This window comes from Sphaerodactylus townsendi, linkage group LG12 (assembly GCF_021028975.2).
Source record: "Sphaerodactylus townsendi isolate TG3544 linkage group LG12, MPM_Stown_v2.3, whole genome shotgun sequence".
NCBI classification, from domain to species: domain Eukaryota; kingdom Metazoa; phylum Chordata; class Lepidosauria; order Squamata; family Sphaerodactylidae; genus Sphaerodactylus; species Sphaerodactylus townsendi.
Genome location: NC_059436.1, coordinates 50,701,557 through 50,721,703, shown reverse-complemented (window position 1 = coordinate 50,721,703; position 20,147 = coordinate 50,701,557). Strand labels below are relative to the sequence as shown.

The window sequence follows — 20,147 nt, the reverse complement described above, 5'->3', positions numbered from 1 at the left end:
GGGGGAGGGGGGGGGGGGGGAAGAAGGGGGCGGGGTGGGGGGGGGTGGGGGGGGGGGGGGGTGGGGGGAGGGGAGGGGGGGGGAGGGGGCGGGTTGTTGAGGGAGGGGGGTGGGGGGGGGGGGGGGTGGGGGGGGGGGGGGGTGGGGGGGGGGGGGGGTGGGGGGGGGGGGGGGTGGGGGGGGGGGGGGGTGGGGGGGGGGGGGGGTGGGGGGGGGGGGGGGTGGGGGGGGGGGGGGGTGGGGGGGGGGGGGGGTGGGGGGGGGGGGGGGTGGGGGGGGGGGGGGGTGGGGGGGGGGGGGGGTGGGGGGGGGGGGGGGTGGGGGGGGGGGGGGGTGGTGGTGAAGCTATGGCACTCCAGATGTTCATGGACTACAATTCCCATCAGCCCCTGCCATGCTGGCAGGGGCTGATGGGAATTGCAGTCCATGAACATCTGGAGTGCCATAGGTTCACCACCACTGCTCTATGTTCTCCATAAGAAACCTTGTTTTGCAAAAACAGAAAACACAAGCATAAAAGCAACCCAGCCATTGACATGGAGGAGGGACGAAATGCACTCAACAATCCAACACCCATCATAAGCTCTATGACAGGAACCATCATACGAGGCACTTGAAACAGCACAGAGGGCTTTCCCACAGTACCTGCAAGATCACACCGAGCCACCCACACAGGAAGCAGAAACAAAATAATCGGATAAATCATAGCAACGATCATAATACAAACATCACAACCAAAAAATCATAACAAAAACTAATTACTGCTCGCAGACTTGCTCATTAGAGATTGGTGAACGAACAGGGTGATGTGAATCTGAAAGAGGAATCCCAAGAGCTCCTTCAGGACAGGACAGTCAATCAAACCTTTCTCTTTAAAAGTGCTATTTTTCTGCAAATGCTTCTTTCCTGCAACGGTGAAGTCTCACACTTTGAACTGACTACAGCTCCACTGGAATAATGGAAAGAATACCGGGAAAAAATGGTCTGTACACACCTCCCTACCCGCACACTAGTCCCGTGGTGGCGAATCTATGGCACTCCAGAGGTCTGTGGACTACAATTCCCATCATCCCCTGCCAGCATAGCCAATTGGCCATGCTGGCAGGGGCTGATGGGAATTGTAGTCCATGAACATCCGGAGTGCCATAGGTTCGCCACCACTGCACCGGTCTGTCCCAAAGGGTGCCGCTTGAAGACAGACACAGCCTTGAGGATAGGTTCACAGTTCTGCAGATAGTTGATTAAAACATCCCACTGGATCTGCATTAGGTAAACGTGATTCTGGAAGTTTAAGGAGCCCTGACAAATTGCAGTCACAAGACATTGGCGAAGGTACAAGATGACTGAAATTCTCCAAGTTACCTGTAAGAGAAGGAATCAGCGTAAGGCACAAGAAGATTGGTATGGTGGAGAGCGTGAACATTTGCCAGTTTTTATATGGCTGATGAAGCAATGTGGACCTTCATGCCCTCACCCCGTTACACCTTCTGTCCCAAGCGCAAGAGGTGTATCTTGTTTGAACAACCTGATAAAAAACCTTGAGCTACCCAGATTCCAAAAATACTTCTCCGTTTTTATAAACAAGATATGGCTTTAAGTAAATCTCCCCAGCTTCTGTACTTGGACTTGTAGCAACAGGGCTTGGGCTGTTGCCGGGTGGGCAGGGAAAGGTTCTCATCAAAAGGGCGAGCGGGGACGAATTGGGGAGCTGGTCAAGGCACTGTCTCCGAAGACGTTGGCGTAAGAGGACTTAAGGAACTGGACGTAGTTCTGCATGCTACGATTGGTGCTCTCCGACTGTTCCAAGCGGTCCTTCAAGTCCTGGAGGCGGCTTTCGTAACGATGCTCTGCCTACAGGATTGGGAAAGGCAAGAGATCAGAAAACAGCACAGGCTTGGCCTAGGGATGCCTAGAAGTTATGCACGACAGGTACTCAGGGGTACAGTGCCCATGAGCCCAAAGGTTTTATTTGGCCATCTGGGCTAATAAATGGATGCTTACGGAACTCTCTTCTTCCAGGAATTGGCCCAATTCTCTTTTAAAGTTGTCTAAGTTACTAGCACTCACATCATCTTTGCCCCTGCGTAGCTGATTCAGCTCCGTCTTCGTCCGGCTCAGCTGGGTCTCCAAATCTAGCATCTTGGACTGGGCTGCTCTCTCTCTCGATGCTGCCCGGTCCTTTGTTTGTTCCAGCTGCAGACAGAAGAAACAGAACAATCGAGGAATGACTAGTGGCTTTATTTTGTTGCCATCGGGGCACAGTTGACTTTCAGCGAAACGGTAGGGATTTCAGGACAAGAGACATTTGGAGGTAATTTGTCATTGCTCGCTTCTGCATCATGACCCTGGTCGTTCTTGATGGTCCCACATCCAAGTCAAGTTATAGCCAACTGACAATGACTCCATGGGGTTTTCTTTCTTTTTTTAAAATATTGTTTATTGTATAATCACATAGCTACAAAAATCATCACAAACACACACCTACATACATACAACGATCGTAATTTTACAATTGTCGAAAAATTAATTCAAACATTTCAGGTTTAGCTGCAACATTTTTGAAAAGGTAAGAGATTGAAGTAGTTTCTGTCGATTTTCTTAACCTCTCTACGTTAACCTTTCTTAACCTTCTATCTTTTCTTCTACTATGAAACTATTTTTCCTTGTACACTCCGTGGGGTTTTCAAGGGAAGAGATGGTGCCATCGCCTGCCTTCCTGTCGTGACCCTGGTATTCCCCGGAGGTCTCCCATCAAAAGACTAGCCAAGGTCAGGGCTGAGAGCGTGTGACTGGCCCAAGAGCATCCAGCAAGTTTCCATGGCAGAGTGGGAATTCAAATCTGGGTTTCCCGGATCCTAGTCTGACACTTTAACCACTACAATACACTGGCTCTCTCCGCCAACAATATTTCCTAAGAAAGGAGTCTGTGCTCACATCAATCAGTTATCTTCAAGCACAAGGTCAAAAACATCCCAATATGTGCAGTTTCCATTTCTTTTCCCCTGGCCTTGTTTGCCCAGGGCCAACCCCGTCTACTCTTCAGTGCTGGGCAAAGCTAGGATCAGGTTCTTCTTGCAGAATTTCTCCTACTGGTTCTTTAAACCCACCACTGTGGAAAGAGCAACCTGGTACAGGACGTTCGACCCACCCACAGAGGTACTAACCTGCCTCCTGGAGTCGTCAATGGCCATTTCTAGCTGGCGTGCCAAGGATCCACACTCCCGGGTTTTCTCTTCTAATCGCAGCTGGGACTGATGGATCGACTCCTCCCTTTTGGCGATAATCTGGAGGAATTCTATATTCTGAGCGCTCGTTGCTTCAAGCTTCCTGAATTGCAACAACAGCAAGAGATTCACACACATGCGCACATGGTGAACAAGCGCGATTTTGTTAAAGACTCAGGAGGTAATGCTGACCAAAAGAAAGATCCAAAGCTGCTTTAAACAGGGGTCCGACTATTGCCTAGGATCATCCACTCTGACTGGCAGCTGCTCTTCCGGGTGTTGAGCTCCCTCAGCTACAGGTGCAAGGAACTGCATTCTGGGACCGGCTGCTCACCAGGGAGACTGTCAACAGCCAAGCGCCGCACGTGCTTTGCACAGATCAGCAACGTTTGCCTCGGCCCCTCCAAAAACCTCTGCAAGACCGGTCTCATTTTGGAATCGTACCAGGACCAGAGGCGGAGCTACCAGGGGGAGGGGTTGCACATTGCACCGGGCACATGCCTGGGGGAGGGGGTGGAACCCCTCCCCCCCGCAGTGCCCCCCCCTTACCTTAGTTCAGCCTGAAAGCGCAGGATGGAAAAGCGGCCTCTTCACTTGAGGCTGAAAACGGCCTGGCGGGAACTACACTTCCCAGGAGACCGTGCGAGTCCCAACACACAACCCCAGCTGCTGCCAAACATTTGCCCGATGCAGGCTGGCTGTTCTGCTGGGCCTGCATCCACCACTGCCTTGCATTTCACTCCCTAACCTTTCCAGTTCTTCCAGCTTGAAAATCAGGTGCTTGTTCTCTTCCTGGGCCGACTGGTACTTCTCTCTCGTCATCTCCATTTTGTCTCCCTGGAGTTCGATCTAAAAACGCAAGGATGCAAAGGGGGTGGGGGGAAAGGGTGGAGACTGTGTTACAGAGGATGGAGACCAAGCAAGAGCCACCAGCCATGCACGGGGCTACTGTTCACGTGGATGACCCCCACCCCCACCCCCCAAACCCTTTCAATGCTTCTCTGCAACATAAGCAGAGTCGCAGGAAAGAGAATGAAGGAAGCGGGAAGCAGCAGAAGAGCTACCAGGTCTGGGATTTTAATGGGCCCAGGACTCCTTCACCCACTTCCAATGCTAGAGTTAAAAGCTGGGGACTGAGGAAGAATGCTTTCCGCTCGCTGCCACAACCTGTCCCCCTCCACTTAATTACGGGGGAGGACTTCAGAGGGGGAATCACAGAATCACAGAGTTGGGAGAGCGGCACCTTCTGTTCTATACGTTTAAACAATGCACACATTTGTTCTTTTGTGGCTCTTTCAGCGGCTGTTTTGATCCAGCGTGGAAGGGTTCCTTCTCGACACTGTACAAAACAAGCAGCCCGGTCACCTGCAAGCAAAGCGAAGCACACGGATTTGAGACAAGCTGTGAAGGTGAGAAAATAACCCCCGTGCAAAGGCCCTCCTAGCTGCCCAGTGAGCCGTCCAGATTTCAGGGAGGTCACGGTGAGCTTTAGCATGACCTCAACCGCTTCTGTACTAAAGCCACATCAGGCCTGGCCGGGGGTGGTCTTTTCCACGCCTATATTTAAGGCATGTCCTTCTCTCTAAAGAGGGTCAAGGTGAGCATTTCAAGTTCTTTGAGGTTAGCCCAGAAGGCAAACTATAGATACATAAAATGCTGCATTCAAAGAAATCTCAGACCCGTATTTCTAGCGATCAATTGAGCCACATCAGGATTTACTGTAAGTGATGTTTGCTTCCAGGAGTCGAACACCTGATGGAACAGAATGAGTTTTAAGAACATAAGAACAAGCCAGCTGGATCAGACCAGAGTCCATCTAGTCCAGCGCTCTGCTACTCGCAGTGGCCCACCAGGTGCCTTTGGGAGCTCACCTGCAGGATGTGAAAGAAATGGCCTTAAGAACATAAGAAAGAGCCTGCTGGATCAGACCAGAGTCCATCTAGTCCAGCACTCTGCTACTCGCAGTGGCCCACCAGGCGCCTTTGGGAGTTCACATGCAGGATGTGAAAGCAAGGGCCTTCTGCTGCTGCTGCTGCTGCTGCTGCTCCTCCTCCTCCTGAGCACCTGGTCTGCTAAGGCATTTGCAACCTCTGATCAAGGAGGATCAAGATTGGTAGCCATAGATCGACTTCCCCTCCATAAATCTGTCCAAACCCCTTTTAAAGCTATCCAGGTGAGTGGCCATCACCACCTCCTGGGGCAGCATATTCCAAACACAAATCACACGTTGCGTGAAGAAGTGTTTCCTTTTATTAGTCCTAATTCTTCCCCCCAGCATTTTCAGTGGATGCCCCCTGGTTCTAGTATTGGGAGAAAGAGAGAAAGTTTTAGGTGGCACAGCAGCAGAAGACAAACAAGGAGAGGAGAGCACAGACACAAGGCTTGGGTGGCCAAGAGGCAGGTGTCGATTAAACCAGAGGTTAGTTGGCTGGACAAGCATGACCCGCCCAGCCCCCAATCTTTGGAAATACACACACACAAAAAAACATCCCTATGTCCCAGGTTTATTTGTAATTTACTCATAGAGCTATGAGTCCTTCATAGTATGTTGTGAGCCGCCTCGAGCCCTTCGGGGATGAGGCGGCCTATAAATCCAACCAGCCAATAAATAAATAAATAATCACACCGCAGGTGCCAAATTAAATATTCTAAGAAACTTGGCTTTCCTTAAAAATAAAAGAACGAAACCAAGTTTCCAGCACCAGCCTGACTCCTGGCCTCTGCCCAGGTAGCAGAAGCACACTGCATAAAAGAAAGAATACAGAACATTGACACAGAATTTCAATTTTTGTTTTGTTTCGGCAAAATACACAGAGTCCCTGCCTGCAGACCAAATTTCCTTTCCACAAACAGGACGGACACAAGCATGGCTTTTTGCGGCTTGGCGTGTACGGCAGAGAGTCTCGCAATCCTACGTTTGCAACCTGAAGTGCTCAGGACAGGGGTCTTCAAACTATGGCCCTCCAGATGTTCATAGACTGCAATTCCCATCGGCCCCTGCCAGCATGGGCAAGTGGTAGGGCTCATGGGAATTGTAGTCCATGAACATCTGGAGGGCCGTAGTTTGAAGACCCCTGGCTCAGGATAATAAAATATGTAATGCGATGATGAGAAAGGAAGTGCAAGGCGGGCAATAGCAGGGGGCGTGAAAGCGGAAGGAGATGACGAGTAAATCGTGCAAAAGTGGGCAGGGAGGTGCCCAAAAGTGCAGATGAGTGCGGACTGCTGGGCAGCAAGCGAAGAGGACGAAGACGAGAAGCAGGACAGCTGAGCAACAACACACACAACCAAGGAAGGAAAACAAAAAGACATGCCACGCATCTTTTTATTCTGCAGTGCACTTGTTTTAATCATTTCAAAAAGACACTGGACAAGAGACAAAAGAATGCACTTTCCTGATGCTAGAAGCTCACTTGGGTCCCCGGCTCGAGGTCCGCGTGGGCGTTTTCTGCCAGTCCCTTACCCGCTGACGAAGGTCCCCAATCATGGCCGTCAGGTCCGAGTTCTTTTTCTCGTAACTCTTGAGCTGATCCTGACATTCCGCCAGCTTGGTCTCCGTGATCCTCAAGATCTCGGGAAGCTTTTCCAGCTCGGCAATCTGACTCTGGAACTCCTTGCGAGCCTGTCGGCCGAGGGAGGAAAAGGAAAAAGCAGCGATTAAAAACAGCCAGGGACATTTATTCAGACGCTAACAAAAGATCTGCATCTGCCCCAAGCCTCTAAACATCGCAGTGGCGTAGGAGGTTAAGAGCTCGTGTATCTAATCTGGAGGAACCGGGTTTGATTCCCAGCTCTGCCGCCTGAGCTGTGGAGGCTTATCTGGGGAATTCAGATTAGCCTGTGCACTCCCACACACGCCAGCTGGGTGACCTTGGGCTAGTCACAGCTTCTTGGAGCTCTCTCAGCCCCACCTACCTCACAGGGTGTTTGTTGTGAGGGGGGAAGGGCAAGGAGATTGTAAGCCCCTTTGAGACTCCTGCAGGAGAGAAAGGGGGGATATAAATCCAAACTCTTCTTCTTCTTCTTTTCATTGCTGCATCCGCTGCATCCTTTTCCATATTCTCCTTGTACGTTCCCTCTTTATGAGTCATACACTCTGGGCATCAGTTAGCGATTATATTTTTAACTGCACTTTTCAACCAAAAAAAGTAATCTCCATCGTGAGTCCAGTATAAATGACAACTGAAAAGCAGCAAGGATGTTTCGCCAAGAGCTGGGCGCAAGCTCCAGGCAGAGGTGCCCTACACTTTCTTGAAGAGGTGGGGGTACCAGGGGGCCAGGGTGCAAGCGTTGCACCGGGCGCACACCTGGGGGTAAGGAAAATCGATTTCTACCCCATCCCCCACCCCCACTTACTTTCGTGAAACAGTGCAGGCTGGAGAAGCAGCCTGTTCCCTTCAGGCTAAAAACGGCGTGGTGGGAACTACACTTCCCAGGAGACCTTGCGAGCCCCAGGGTCTCATGGGAAGTGTAGTTCCCACCAGGCCGTTTTCAGCCTGAGGGGAACAGATCGCTTCTCCAGCCTGCATGAAAGTGGGGGGTTGAAAACAGAGTGTGCACCGGGCGCACTCTGGCCCAGCTATGCCTCTGCTTTCTTGGTCCTGTTGAGGCCAGCTAGAAAGTAGGAGGAGGAGGAAGGAGATGCAACCAGGCACAAGGGAAATATTAAAAGGATCAGGTAGTAAGTGATTCGAGAGACTTCTCTGTTAAGAGTTCCTACATGGCAAATGCTGTCAGAGTAGATGCATGTAGATTCCAACATGACAATCCAACAAGGGGTCCACTGTATGACCTCTTCACGTGAATCCACATAATAAATATAGGAAACTGCCTTCCATGAGTCAGATCATTAGTCCATTTCATTTGGTACAGTCTACACTGACTGGCAGCAAGAGCCCAGAGTCTTAGATGGGGGTCCTTCCCAGCTCTGCTACCAAGAAGCAGAGGCGTTCGGAGTTCAATCTATGGCCGCTTCCGCACGCCCACGATGGGGGTTGGGTCGGCGTACATGACGCTGACCCAACCCCCCCGGGACCGTTCACACAAATGGTCCCGGTTGCGACGGGGAGGACGGCACAGCATCCGCACAGGCTGCGCCGTCCCCCAGATGCCTTACCGTGTCCTCCAGCCTCCAGCGCGTCGCACAGGCCAGGGGACCCCCCCCCCCGGCGCGACAGCTCAGAAGTCGCAGGGCAGGGGGGCGTGTCCTCTGGCCTGTGCGACGCTCCAGAGGCCGGAGGACACGATAAGGTATCTGGGAAAGGGGAGGGGGAATGGCGCCTTCCAGCCGGTGCCACCTTCCAGCCTTCCAGCCATGCGAACAGCTCCCCGGGGACGGCGTTTTTGCCGTCCCCAGGGCGCTGTTAAAGGCCCGTGCGGAAAGGGCCAATAAACCTGCCCACATACTCCTTTTCTGAGGTATGTTTTAAAACATGTTTGCATGTTGCGTTTTGAAAAGGGGGATCTTCAAGGCTGACAACCAGACCAAACCTTTGCTGTGCTGTGGACCCAGATCACCAATGGATCCACCAACGGATTCAAGATGGCAAATTACCAACGCTTGGAAATGGGCCAAGAAACCAGCAGAAGCACGAGATGTGGTGGCAAACCAGTAGCATGCATTTCAGTTCCAGTCCACACAACGGCCACTGTATTTTGGATAAGTGATGGTTGCTGAACCCTCTTTCAAAGATAGCCTCCATGCAGAGGATAGGGCAGAGAAGAACATAAACATCCCTTGGCAACGATGATGTACCAAGGTTAAGTCCTTTTGAACAAGCACCTGACGCAGCTGGAGCGCCATCTTAAGATGGAGAAAGGCACTACCGGTACCCATAGCTATCTAGGAGCCTGGGAGCGGTCAAAATCAGAGAATGCCTCCATTCTATAAACCTGAGTGTTCATGGGGAACCTGAGGGTTGGAAAGAGGGGAAACTGTGCCCGGGGCACGCATGCGCCCTGAGCCCCTGCTGCAGCGTCCCCATGCCCGGCTCGCAATGCCCCTGCCACTGCTCCACCCGGGGTGTCGCACCCCCCCACCCCCACCCCGTTGGCCACTGCTGTTGGCACAGAAAACTGTTGGCCACTGGGAACACGTCCTCATCCAACATAGCCTATGCTCCTACTCCTACATCACAAAGATTTAGCCAGCCATTATTATTTCTGTCTTGCTAGGATTATGTTGATTCGTTAACCTTCATTGACCTCAGTTGTGTTCTTAGAATAAGAACATAAGAACATAAGAACTAGCCTGCTGGATCAGACCAGAGTCCATCTAGTCTAGAACTCTGCTACTCACACTAGCCCTCCAGGTGCCTTTGGGAGCTCACAGGCAGGATGGGAAAGCAAGGGCCTTAAGAACATAAGAACGAGCCTGCTGGATCAGACCAGAGTCCACCTAGTCCAGCACTCTGCTACTCGCAGTGGCCCTCCAGGTGCCTTTGGGAGCTCACAGGCAGGATGGGAAAGCAAGGGCCTTAAGAACATAAGAACGAGCCTGCTGGATCAGACCAGAGTCCACCTAGTCCAGCACTCTGCTACTCGCAGTGGCCCTCCAGGTGCCTTTGGGAGCTCACAGGCAGGATGGGAAAGCAATGGCCTTCTGCTGCTGCTGCTCCTGGGCACCTGGTGGGCCACTGCGAGCAAATGTGAGCAAAAGAGGTAAAGGGGGTGCATAAGCAAATCATCCCCCACATATTGGTCTCAGGACAATCCTCTGTGCCCGCCCAAGAGACAACACCCCCTTCCCCATTCCGCTCTTCTTCAAAAGGAGAAACGTCTGTGAAATATCATAAGTCTTCAGATTTCATGTCCAAATGGAATGCCAGACGCACACTTACATTTTCAATCTCTTTGCTCATTTCTTCTTTAAGTGTTTTGTTCTCTTTGTCACAGAGCTCCAGTTTCACCGTCACCTCGTCGGCTTCCATTCGCGTTTTCAAGACCTGGACGCAGAGATGACAAAACGAAGACAGTGGCTGAACCATGCAAAAACGGTTGCTCAAATAGCTGCTCCTGTTTCAACAAACTGTCAAGATGCATCTTGCTCCTGTGGTGTTTGGATGTACAACCCATGCCCACCCCCACCCCCACCAATATAAAAAAGGTAAATGTACTCCCTTATGCAAGGACCAGGTCATTACTGACCTATGGGATGACATCCCATCATGACATTCACTAGGCAGACTCTGTTTACAGGGTCCATGCTAGTTGATGACAGTAAAAAAGATTGATGGATTTGTGTATGGGGTGGTCAGTCATTGCCTTCCCCAGTCTCCTACACTTAAGCCCCAGCTTGCTCATTTTACCCATCACAGAAGAATGGAAGAAGGGTGGGATCCAAAAATTTTAGTAACAGGCTCCCATGGTGGTGGGATTCAAACAGTGGCGTAGCGCCAATGGGACTGGGTGGGGCAGGATGGGGGCGTAGCCGGGCATTCCGGGGGCGGGGCACTAATAATTTCTCTATTACTGTAAAAAACTCTTACTGTAAAAAAAAGTTCCTAATTTCCAGCTGGTATCTTTCTGTCCATAATTTAAACTCATTATAGCAAGTCCTATCGTCTACTCCCAACAGAAACAACGACTTCTCCTCTAATTGACTGCCTGTCAAATACTTCATACTTTCAAATACTTAATTTTGTTTCTAGAAATCAAAAGAAGGATACTCTCCTTAAACAAGGAACTTTACCATATTACTAAAACATGTTTTCAAAACAGCCCAACAGGGAGAATGATCCCGTTTTCTACCTTCGCTAACCAGCCACATAGGAAACAACAGGACTTTATGATTTTTGGACCTAATGGAATTTCTAACGGAAAAGCAGACCCAATTAGTTGGGGGGGTGGGGGGGGGGGGGGGTGGGGGGGGGGGGGGGTGGGGGGGGGGGGGGGTGGGGGGGGGGGGGGGTGGGGGGGGGGGGGGGTGGGGGGGGGGGGGGGTGGGGGGGGGGGGGGGTGGGGGGGGGGGGGGGTGGGGGGGGGGGGGGGTGGGGGGGGGGGGGGGTGGGGGGGGGGGGGGGTGGGGGGGGGGGGGGGTGGGGGGGGGGGGGGGTGGGGGGGGGGGGGGGTGGGGGGGGGGGGGGGTGGGGGGGGGGGGGGGTGGGGGGGGGGGGGGGTGGGGGGGGGGGGGGGTGGGGGGGGGGGGGGGTGGGGGGGGGGGGGGGTGGGGGGGGGGGGGGGTGGGGGGGGGGGGGGGTGGGGGGGGGGGGGGGTGGGGGGGGGGGGGGGTGGGGGGGGGGGGGGGTGGGGGGGGGGGGGGGTGGGGGGGGGGGGGGGTGGGGGGGGGGGGGGGTGGGGGGGGGGGGGGGTGGGGGGGGGGGGGGGTGGGGGGGGGGGGGGGTGGGGGGGGGGGGGGGTGGGGGGGGGGGGGGGTGGGGGGGGGGGGGGGTGGGGGGGGGGGGGGGTGGGGGGGGGGGGGGGTGGGGGGGGGGGGGGGTGGGGGGGGGGGGGGGTGGGGGGGGGGGGGGGTGGGGGGGGGGGGGGGTGGGGGGGGGGGGGGGTGGGGGGGGGGGGGGGTGGGGGGGGGGGGGGGTGGGGGGGGGGGGGGGTGGGGGGGGGGGGGGGTGGGGGGGGGGGGGGGTGGGGGGGGGGGGGGGTGGGGGGGGGGGGGGGTGGGGGGGGGGGGGGGTGGGGGGGGGGGGGGGTGGGGGGGGGGGGGGGTGGGGGGGGGGGGGGGTGGGGGGGGGGGGGGGTGGGGGGGGGGGGGGGTGGGGGGGGGGGGGGGTGGGGGGGGGGGGGGGTGGGGGGGGGGGGGGGTGGGGGGGGGGGGGGGTGGGGGGGGGGGGGGGTGGGGGGGGGGGGGGGTGGGGGGGGGGGGGGGTGGGGGGGGGGGGGGGTGGGGGGGGGGGGGGGTGGGGGGGGGGGGGGGTGGGGGGGGGGGGGGGTGGGGGGGGGGGGGGGTGGGGGGGGGGGGGGGTGGGGGGGGGGGGGGGTGGGGGGGGGGGGGGGTGGGGGGGGGGGGGGGTGGGGGGGGGGGGGGGTGGGGGGGGGGGGGGGTGGGGGGGGGGGGGGGTGGGGGGGGGGGGGGGTGGGGGGGGGGGGGGGTGGGGGGGGGGGGGGGTGGGGGGGGGGGGGGGTGGGGGGGGGGGGGGGTGGGGGGGGGGGGGGGTGGGGGGGGGGGGGGGTGGGGGGGGGGGGGGGTGGGGGGGGGGGGGGGTGGGGGGGGGGGGGGGTGGGGGGGGGGGGGGGTGGGGGGGGGGGGGGGTGGGGGGGGGGGGGGGTGGGGGGGGGGGGGGGTGGGGGGGGGGGGGGGTGGGGGGGGGGGGGGGTGGGGGGGGGGGGGGGTGGGGGGGGGGGGGGGTGGGGGGGGGGGGGGGTGGGGGGGGGGGGGGGTGGGGGGGGGGGGGGGTGGGGGGGGGGGGGGGTGGGGGGGGGGGGGGGTGGGGGGGGGGGGGGGTGGGGGGGGGGGGGGGTGGGGGGGGGGGGGGGTGGGGGGGGGGGGGGGTGGGGGGGGGGGGGGGTGGGGGGGGGGGGGGGTGGGGGGGGGGGGGGGTGGGGGGGGGGGGGGGTGGGGGGGGGGGGGGGTGGGGGGGGGGGGGGGTGGGGGGGGGGGGGGGTGGGGGGGGGGGGGGGTGGGGGGGGGGGGGGGTGGGGGGGGGGGGGGGTGGGGGGGGGGGGGGGTGGGGGGGGGGGGGGGTGGGGGGGGGGGGGGGTGGGGGGGGGGGGGGGTGGGGGGGGGGGGGGGTGGGGGGGGGGGGGGGTGGGGGGGGGGGGGGGTGGGGGGGGGGGGGGGTGGGGGGGGGGGGGGGTGGGGGGGGGGGGGGGTGGGGGGGGGGGGGGGTGGGGGGGGGGGGGGGTGGGGGGGGGGGGGGGTGGGGGGGGGGGGGGGTGGGGGGGGGGGGGGGTGGGGGGGGGGGGGGGTGGGGGGGGGGGGGGGTGGGGGGGGGGGGGGGTGGGGGGGGGGGGGGGTGGGGGGGGGGGGGGGTGGGGGGGGGGGGGGGTGGGGGGGGGGGGGGGTGGGGGGGGGGGGGGGTGGGGGGGGGGGGGGGTGGGGGGGGGGGGGGGTGGGGGGGGGGGGGGGTGGGGGGGGGGGGGGGTGGGGGGGGGGGGGGGTGGGGGGGGGGGGGGGTGGGGGGGGGGGGGGGTGGGGGGGGGGGGGGGTGGGGGGGGGGGGGGGTGGGGGGGGGGGGGGGTGGGGGGGGGGGGGGGTGGGGGGGGGGGGGGGTGGGGGGGGGGGGGGGTGGGGGGGGGGGGGGGTGGGGGGGGGGGGGGGTGGGGGGGGGGGGGGGTGGGGGGGGGGGGGGGTGGGGGGGGGGGGGGGTGGGGGGGGGGGGGGGTGGGGGGGGGGGGGGGTGGGGGGGGGGGGGGGTGGGGGGGGGGGGGGGTGGGGGGGGGGGGGGGTGGGGGGGGGGGGGGGTGGGGGGGGGGGGGGGTGGGGGGGGGGGGGGGTGGGGGGGGGGGGGGGTGGGGGGGGGGGGGGGTGGGGGGGGGGGGGGGTGGGGGGGGGGGGGGGTGGGGGGGGGGGGGGGTGGGGGGGGGGGGGGGTGGGGGGGGGGGGGGGTGGGGGGGGGGGGGGGTGGGGGGGGGGGGGGGTGGGGGGGGGGGGGGGTGGGGGGGGGGGGGGGTGGGGGGGGGGGGGGGTGGGGGGGGGGGGGGGTGGGGGGGGGGGGGGGTGGGGGGGGGGGGGGGTGGGGGGGGGGGGGGGTGGGGGGGGGGGGGGGTGGGGGGGGGGGGGGGTGGGGGGGGGGGGGGGTGGGGGGGGGGGGGGGTGGGGGGGGGGGGGGGTGGGGGGGGGGGGGGGTGGGGGGGGGGGGGGGTGGGGGGGGGGGGGGGTGGGGGGGGGGGGGGGTGGGGGGGGGGGGGGGTGGGGGGGGGGGGGGGTGGGGGGGGGGGGGGGTGGGGGGGGGGGGGGGTGGGGGGGGGGGGGGGTGGGGGGGGGGGGGGGTGGGGGGGGGGGGGGGTGGGGGGGGGGGGGGGTGGGGGGGGGGGGGGGTGGGGGGGGGGGGGGGTGGGGGGGGGGGGGGGTGGGGGGGGGGGGGGGTGGGGGGGGGGGGGGGTGGGGGGGGGGGGGGGTGGGGGGGGGGGGGGGTGGGGGGGGGGGGGGGTGGGGGGGGGGGGGGGTGGGGGGGGGGGGGGGTGGGGGGGGGGGGGGGTGGGGGGGGGGGGGGGTGGGGGGGGGGGGGGGTGGGGGGGGGGGGGGGTGGGGGGGGGGGGGGGTGGGGGGGGGGGGGGGTGGGGGGGGGGGGGGGTGGGGGGGGGGGGGGGTGGGGGGGGGGGGGGGTGGGGGGGGGGGGGGGTGGGGGGGGGGGGGGGTGGGGGGGGGGGGGGGTGGGGGGGGGGGGGGGTGGGGGGGGGGGGGGGTGGGGGGGGGGGGGGGTGGGGGGGGGGGGGGGTGGGGGGGGGGGGGGGTGGGGGGGGGGGGGGGTGGGGGGGGGGGGGGGTGGGGGGGGGGGGGGGTGGGGGGGGGGGGGGGTGGGGGGGGGGGGGGGTGGGGGGGGGGGGGGGTGGGGGGGGGGGGGGGTGGGGGGGGGGGGGGGTGGGGGGGGGGGGGGGTGGGGGGGGGGGGGGGTGGGGGGGGGGGGGGGTGGGGGGGGGGGGGGGTGGGGGGGGGGGGGGGTGGGGGGGGGGGGGGGTGGGGGGGGGGGGGGGTGGGGGGGGGGGGGGGTGGGGGGGGGGGGGGGTGGGGGGGGGGGGGGGTGGGGGGGGGGGGGGGTGGGGGGGGGGGGGGGTGGGGGGGGGGGGGGGTGGGGGGGGGGGGGGGTGGGGGGGGGGGGGGGTGGGGGGGGGGGGGGGTGGGGGGGGGGGGGGGTGGGGGGGGGGGGGGGTGGGGGGGGGGGGGGGTGGGGGGGGGGGGGGGTGGGGGGGGGGGGGGGTGGGGGGGGGGGGGGGTGGGGGGGGGGGGGGGTGGGGGGGGGGGGGGGTGGGGGGGGGGGGGGGTGGGGGGGGGGGGGGGTGGGGGGGGGGGGGGGTGGGGGGGGGGGGGGGTGGGGGGGGGGGGGGGTGGGGGGGGGGGGGGGTGGGGGGGGGGGGGGGTGGGGGGGGGGGGGGGTGGGGGGGGGGGGGGGTGGGGGGGGGGGGGGGTGGGGGGGGGGGGGGGTGGGGGGGGGGGGGGGTGGGGGGGGGGGGGGGTGGGGGGGGGGGGGGGTGGGGGGGGGGGGGGGTGGGGGGGGGGGGGGGTGGGGGGGGGGGGGGGTGGGGGGGGGGGGGGGTGGGGGGGGGGGGGGGTGGGGGGGGGGGGGGGTGGGGGGGGGGGGGGGTGGGGGGGGGGGGGGGTGGGGGGGGGGGGGGGTGGGGGGGGGGGGGGGTGGGGGGGGGGGGGGGTGGGGGGGGGGGGGGGTGGGGGGGGGGGGGGGTGGGGGGGGGGGGGGGTGGGGGGGGGGGGGGGTGGGGGGGGGGGGGGGTGGGGGGGGGGGGGGGTGGGGGGGGGGGGGGGTGGGGGGGGGGGGGGGTGGGGGGGGGGGGGGGTGGGGGGGGGGGGGGGTGGGGGGGGGGGGGGGTGGGGGGGGGGGGGGGTGGGGGGGGGGGGGGGTGGGGGGGGGGGGGGGTGGGGGGGGGGGGGGGTGGGGGGGGGGGGGGGTGGGGGGGGGGGGGGGTGGGGGGGGGGGGGGGTGGGGGGGGGGGGGGGTGGGGGGGGGGGGGGGTGGGGGGGGGGGGGGGTGGGGGGGGGGGGGGGTGGGGGGGGGGGGGGGTGGGGGGGGGGGGGGGTGGGGGGGGGGGGGGGTGGGGGGGGGGGGGGGTGGGGGGGGGGGGGGGTGGGGGGGGGGGGGGGTGGGGGGGGGGGGGGGTGGGGGGGGGGGGGGGTGGGGGGGGGGGGGGGTGGGGGGGGGGGGGGGTGGGGGGGGGGGGGGGTGGGGGGGGGGGGGGGTGGGGGGGGGGGGGGGTGGGGGGGGGGGGGGGTGGGGGGGGGGGGGGGTGGGGGGGGGGGGGGGTGGGGGGGGGGGGGGGTGGGGGGGGGGGGGGGTGGGGGGGGGGGGGGGTGGGGGGGGGGGGGGGTGGGGGGGGGGGGGGGTGGGGGGGGGGGGGGGTGGGGGGGGGGGGGGGTGGGGGGGGGGGGGGGTGGGGGGGGGGGGGGGTGGGGGGGGGGGGGGGTGGGGGGGGGGGGGGGTGGGGGGGGGGGGGGGTGGGGGGGGGGGGGGGTGGGGGGGGGGGGGGGTGGGGGGGGGGGGGGGTGGGGGGGGGGGGGGGTGGGGGGGGGGGGGGGTGGGGGGGGGGGGGGGTGGGGGGGGGGGGGGGTGGGGGGGGGGGGGGGTGGGGGGGGGGGGGGGTGGGGGGGGGGGGGGGTGGGGGGGGGGGGGGGTGGGGGGGGGGGGGGGTGGGGGGGGGGGGGGGTGGGGGGGGGGGGGGGTGGGGGGGGGGGGGGGTGGGGGGGGGGGGGGGTGGGGGGGGGGGGGGGTGGGGGGGGGGGGGGGTGGGGGGGGGGGGGGGTGGGGGGGGGGGGGGGTGGGGGGGGGGGGGGGTGGGGGGGGGGGGGGGTGGGGGGGGGGGGGGGTGGGGGGGGGGGGGGGTGGGGGGGGGGGGGGGTGGGGGGGGGGGGGGGTGGGGGGGGGGGGGGGTGGGGGGGGGGGGGGGTGGGGGGGGGGGGGGGTGGGGGGGGGGGGGGGTGGGGGGGGGGGGGGGTGGGGGGGGGGGGGGGTGGGGGGGGGGGGGGGTGGGGGGGGGGGGGGGTGGGGGGGGGGGGGGGTGGGGGGGGGGGGGGGTGGGGGGGGGGGGGGGTGGGGGGGGGGGGGGGTGGGGGGGGGGGGGGGTGGGGGGGGGGGGGGGTGGGGGGGGGGGGGGGTGGGGGGGGGGGGGGGTGGGGGGGGGGGGGGGTGGGGGGGGGGGGGGGTGGGGGGGGGGGGGGGTGGGGGGGGGGGGGGGTGGGGGGGGGGGGGGGTGGGGGGGGGGGGGGGTGGGGGGGGGGGGGGGTGGGGGGGGGGGGGGGTGGGGGGGGGGGGGGGTGGGGGGGGGGGGGGGTGGGGGGGGGGGGGGGTGGGGGGGGGGGGGGGTGGGGGGGGGGGGGGGTGGGGGGGGGGGGGGGTGGGGGGGGGGGGGGGTGGGGGGGGGGGGGGGTGGGGGGGGGGGGGGGTGGGGGGGGGGGGGGGTGGGGGGGGGGGGGGGTGGGGGGGGGGGGGGGTGGGGGGGGGGGGGGGTGGGGGGGGGGGGGGGTGGGGGGGGGGGGGGGTGGGGGGGGGGGGGGGTGGGGGGGGGGGGGGGTGGGGGGGGGGGGGGGTGGGGGGGGGGGGGGGTGGGGGGGGGGGGGGGTGGGGGGGGGGGGGGGTGGGGGGGGGGGGGGGTGGGGGGGGGGGGGGGTGGGGGGGGGGGGGGGTGGGGGGGGGGGGGGGTGGGGGGGGGGGGGGGTGGGGGGGGGGGGGGGTGGGGGGGGGGGGGGGTGGGGGGGGGGGGGGGTGGGGGGGGGGGGGGGTGGGGGGGGGGGGGGGTGGGGGGGGGGGGGGGTGGGGGGGGGGGGGGGTGGGGGGGGGGGGGGGTGGGGGGGGGGGGGGGTGGGGGGGGGGGGGGGTGGGGGGGGGGGGGGGTGGGGGGGGGGGGGGGTGGGGGGGGGGGGGGGTGGGGGGGGGGGGGGGTGGGGGGGGGGGGGGGTGGGGGGGGGGGGGGGTGGGGGGGGGGGGGGGTGGGGGGGGGGGGGGGTGGGGGGGGGGGGGGGTGGGGGGGGGGGGGGGTGGGGGGGGGGGGGGGTGGGGGGGGGGGGGGGTGGGGGGGGGGGGGGGTGGGGGGGGGGGGGGGTGGGGGGGGGGGGGGGTGGGGGGGGGGGGGGGTGGGGGGGGGGGGGGGTGGGGGGGGGGGGGGGTGGGGGGGGGGGGGGGTGGGGGGGGGGGGGGGTGGGGGGGGGGGGGGGTGGGGGGGGGGGGGGGTGGGGGGGGGGGGGGGTGGGGGGGGGGGGGGGTGGGGGGGGGGGGGGGTGGGGGGGGGGGGGGGTGGGGGGGGGGGGGGGTGGGGGGGGGGGGGGGTGGGGGGGGGGGGGGGTGGGGGGGGGGGGGGGTGGGGGGGGGGGGGGGTGGGGGGGGGGGGGGGTGGGGGGGGGGGGGGGTGGGGGGGGGGGGGGGTGGGGGGGGGGGGGGGTGGGGGGGGGGGGGGGTGGGGGGGGGGGGGGGTGGGGGGGGGGGGGGGTGGGGGGGGGGGGGGGTGGGGGGGGGGGGGGGTGGGGGGGGGGGGGGGTGGGGGGGGGGGGGGGTGGGGGGGGGGGGGGGTGGGGGGGGGGGGGGGTGGGGGGGGGGGGGGGTGGGGGGGGGGGGGGGTGGGGGGGGGGGGGGGTGGGGGGGGGGGGGGGTGGGGGGGGGGGGGGGTGGGGGGGGGGGGGGGTGGGGGGGGGGGGGGGTGGGGGGGGGGGGGGGTGGGGGGGGGGGGGGGTGGGGGGGGGGGGGGGTGGGGGGGGGGGGGGGTGGGGGGGGGGGGGGGTGGGGGGGGGGGGGGGTGGGGGGGGGGGGGGGTGGGGGGGGGGGGGGGTGGGGGGGGGGGGGGGTGGGGGGGGGGGGGGGTGGGGGGGGGGGGGGGTGGGGGGGGGGGGGGGTGGGGGGGGGGGGGGGTGGGGGGGGGGGGGGGTGGGGGGGGGGGGGGGTGGGGGGGGGGGGGGGTGGGGGGGGGGGGGGGTGGGGGGGGGGGGGGGTGGGGGGGGGGGGGGGTGGGGGGGGGGGGGGGTGGGGGGGGGGGGGGGTGGGGGGGGGGGGGGGTGGGGGGGGGGGGGGGTGGGGGGGGGGGGGGGTGGGGGGGGGGGGGGGTGGGGGGGGGGGGGGGTGGGGGGGGGGGGGGGTGGGGGGGGGGGGGGGTGGGGGGGGGGGGGGGTGGGGGGGGGGGGGGGTGGGGGGGGGGGGGGGTGGGGGGGGGGGGGGGTGGGGGGGGGGGGGGGTGGGGGGGGGGGGGGGTGGGGGGGGGGGGGGGTGGGGGGGGGGGGGGGTGGGGGGGGGGGGGGGTGGGGGGGGGGGGGGGTGGGGGGGGGGGGGGGTGGGGGGGGGGGGGGGTGGGGGGGGGGGGGGGTGGGGGGGGGGGGGGGTGGGGGGGGGGGGGGGTGGGGGGGGGGGGGGGTGGGGGGGGGGGGGGGTGGGGGGGGGGGGGGGTGGGGGGGGGGGGGGGTGGGGGGGGGGGGGGGTGGGGGGGGGGGGGGGTGGGGGGGGGGGGGGGTGGGGGGGGGGGGGGGTGGGGGGGGGGGGGGGTGGGGGGGGGGGGGGGTGGGGGGGGGGGGGGGTGGGGGGGGGGGGGGGTGGGGGGGGGGGGGGGTGGGGGGGGGGGGGGGTGGGGGGGGGGGGGGGTGGGGGGGGGGGGGGGTGGGGGGGGGGGGGGGTGGGGGGGGGGGGGGGTGGGGGGGGGGGGGGGTGGGGGGGGGGGGGGGTGGGGGGGGGGGGGGGTGGGGGGGGGGGGGGGTGGGGGGGGGGGGGGGTGGGGGGGGGGGGGGGTGGGGGGGGGGGGGGGTGGGGGGGGGGGGGGGTGGGGGGGGGGGGGGGTGGGGGGGGGGGGGGGTGGGGGGGGGGGGGGGTGGGGGGGGGGGGGGGTGGGGGGGGGGGGGGGTGGGGGGGGGGGGGGGTGGGGGGGGGGGGGGGTGGGGGGGGGGGGGGGTGGGGGGGGGGGGGGGTGGGGGGGGGGGGGGGTGGGGGGGGGGGGGGGTGGGGGGGGGGGGGGGTGGGGGGGGGGGGGGGTGGGGGGGGGGGGGGGTGGGGGGGGGGGGGGGTGGGGGGGGGGGGGGGTGGGGGGGGGGGGGGGTGGGGGGGGGGGGGGGTGGGGGGGGGGGGGGGTGGGGGGGGGGGGGGGTGGGGGGGGGGGGGGGTGGGGGGGGGGGGGGGTGGGGGGGGGGGGGGGTGGGGGGGGGGGGGGGTGGGGGGGGGGGGGGGTGGGGGGGGGGGGGGGTGGGGGGGGGGGGGGGTGGGGGGGGGGGGGGGTGGGGGGGGGGGGGGGTGGGGGGGGGGGGGGGTGGGGGGGGGGGGGGGTGGGGGGGGGGGGGGGTGGGGGGGGGGGGGGGTGGGGGGGGGGGGGGGTGGGGGGGGGGGGGGGTGGGGG

At 70.3% G+C, this 20,147-nt stretch overlaps 1 protein-coding gene across 1 annotated transcript in view; it reads right to left on the bottom strand.

The window, feature by feature from the left end:
- Positions 1-339: 339 nt before the first annotated feature.
- The window catches only part of ODF2 (outer dense fiber of sperm tails 2), a 50,811-nt gene continuing 31,003 nt past the window's right edge, over positions 340-20,147 (bottom strand). The window contains exons 7-14 of the mRNA XM_048512170.1: positions 10,811-10,815; positions 10,484-10,487; positions 10,064-10,168; positions 6,688-6,846; positions 3,973-4,073; positions 3,165-3,327; positions 2,068-2,193; positions 340-1,851 (exon numbers count right to left, since the gene is read on the bottom strand). Of these exons, the coding sequence (XP_048368127.1) occupies positions 1,678-1,851; positions 2,068-2,193; positions 3,165-3,327; positions 3,973-4,073; positions 6,688-6,846; positions 10,064-10,168; positions 10,484-10,487; positions 10,811-10,815 (837 nt within the window). The 3' untranslated portion in view covers positions 340-1,677. The remainder of the gene's footprint in view (positions 1,852-2,067; positions 2,194-3,164; positions 3,328-3,972; positions 4,074-6,687; positions 6,847-10,063; positions 10,169-10,483; positions 10,488-10,810; positions 10,816-20,147) is intronic.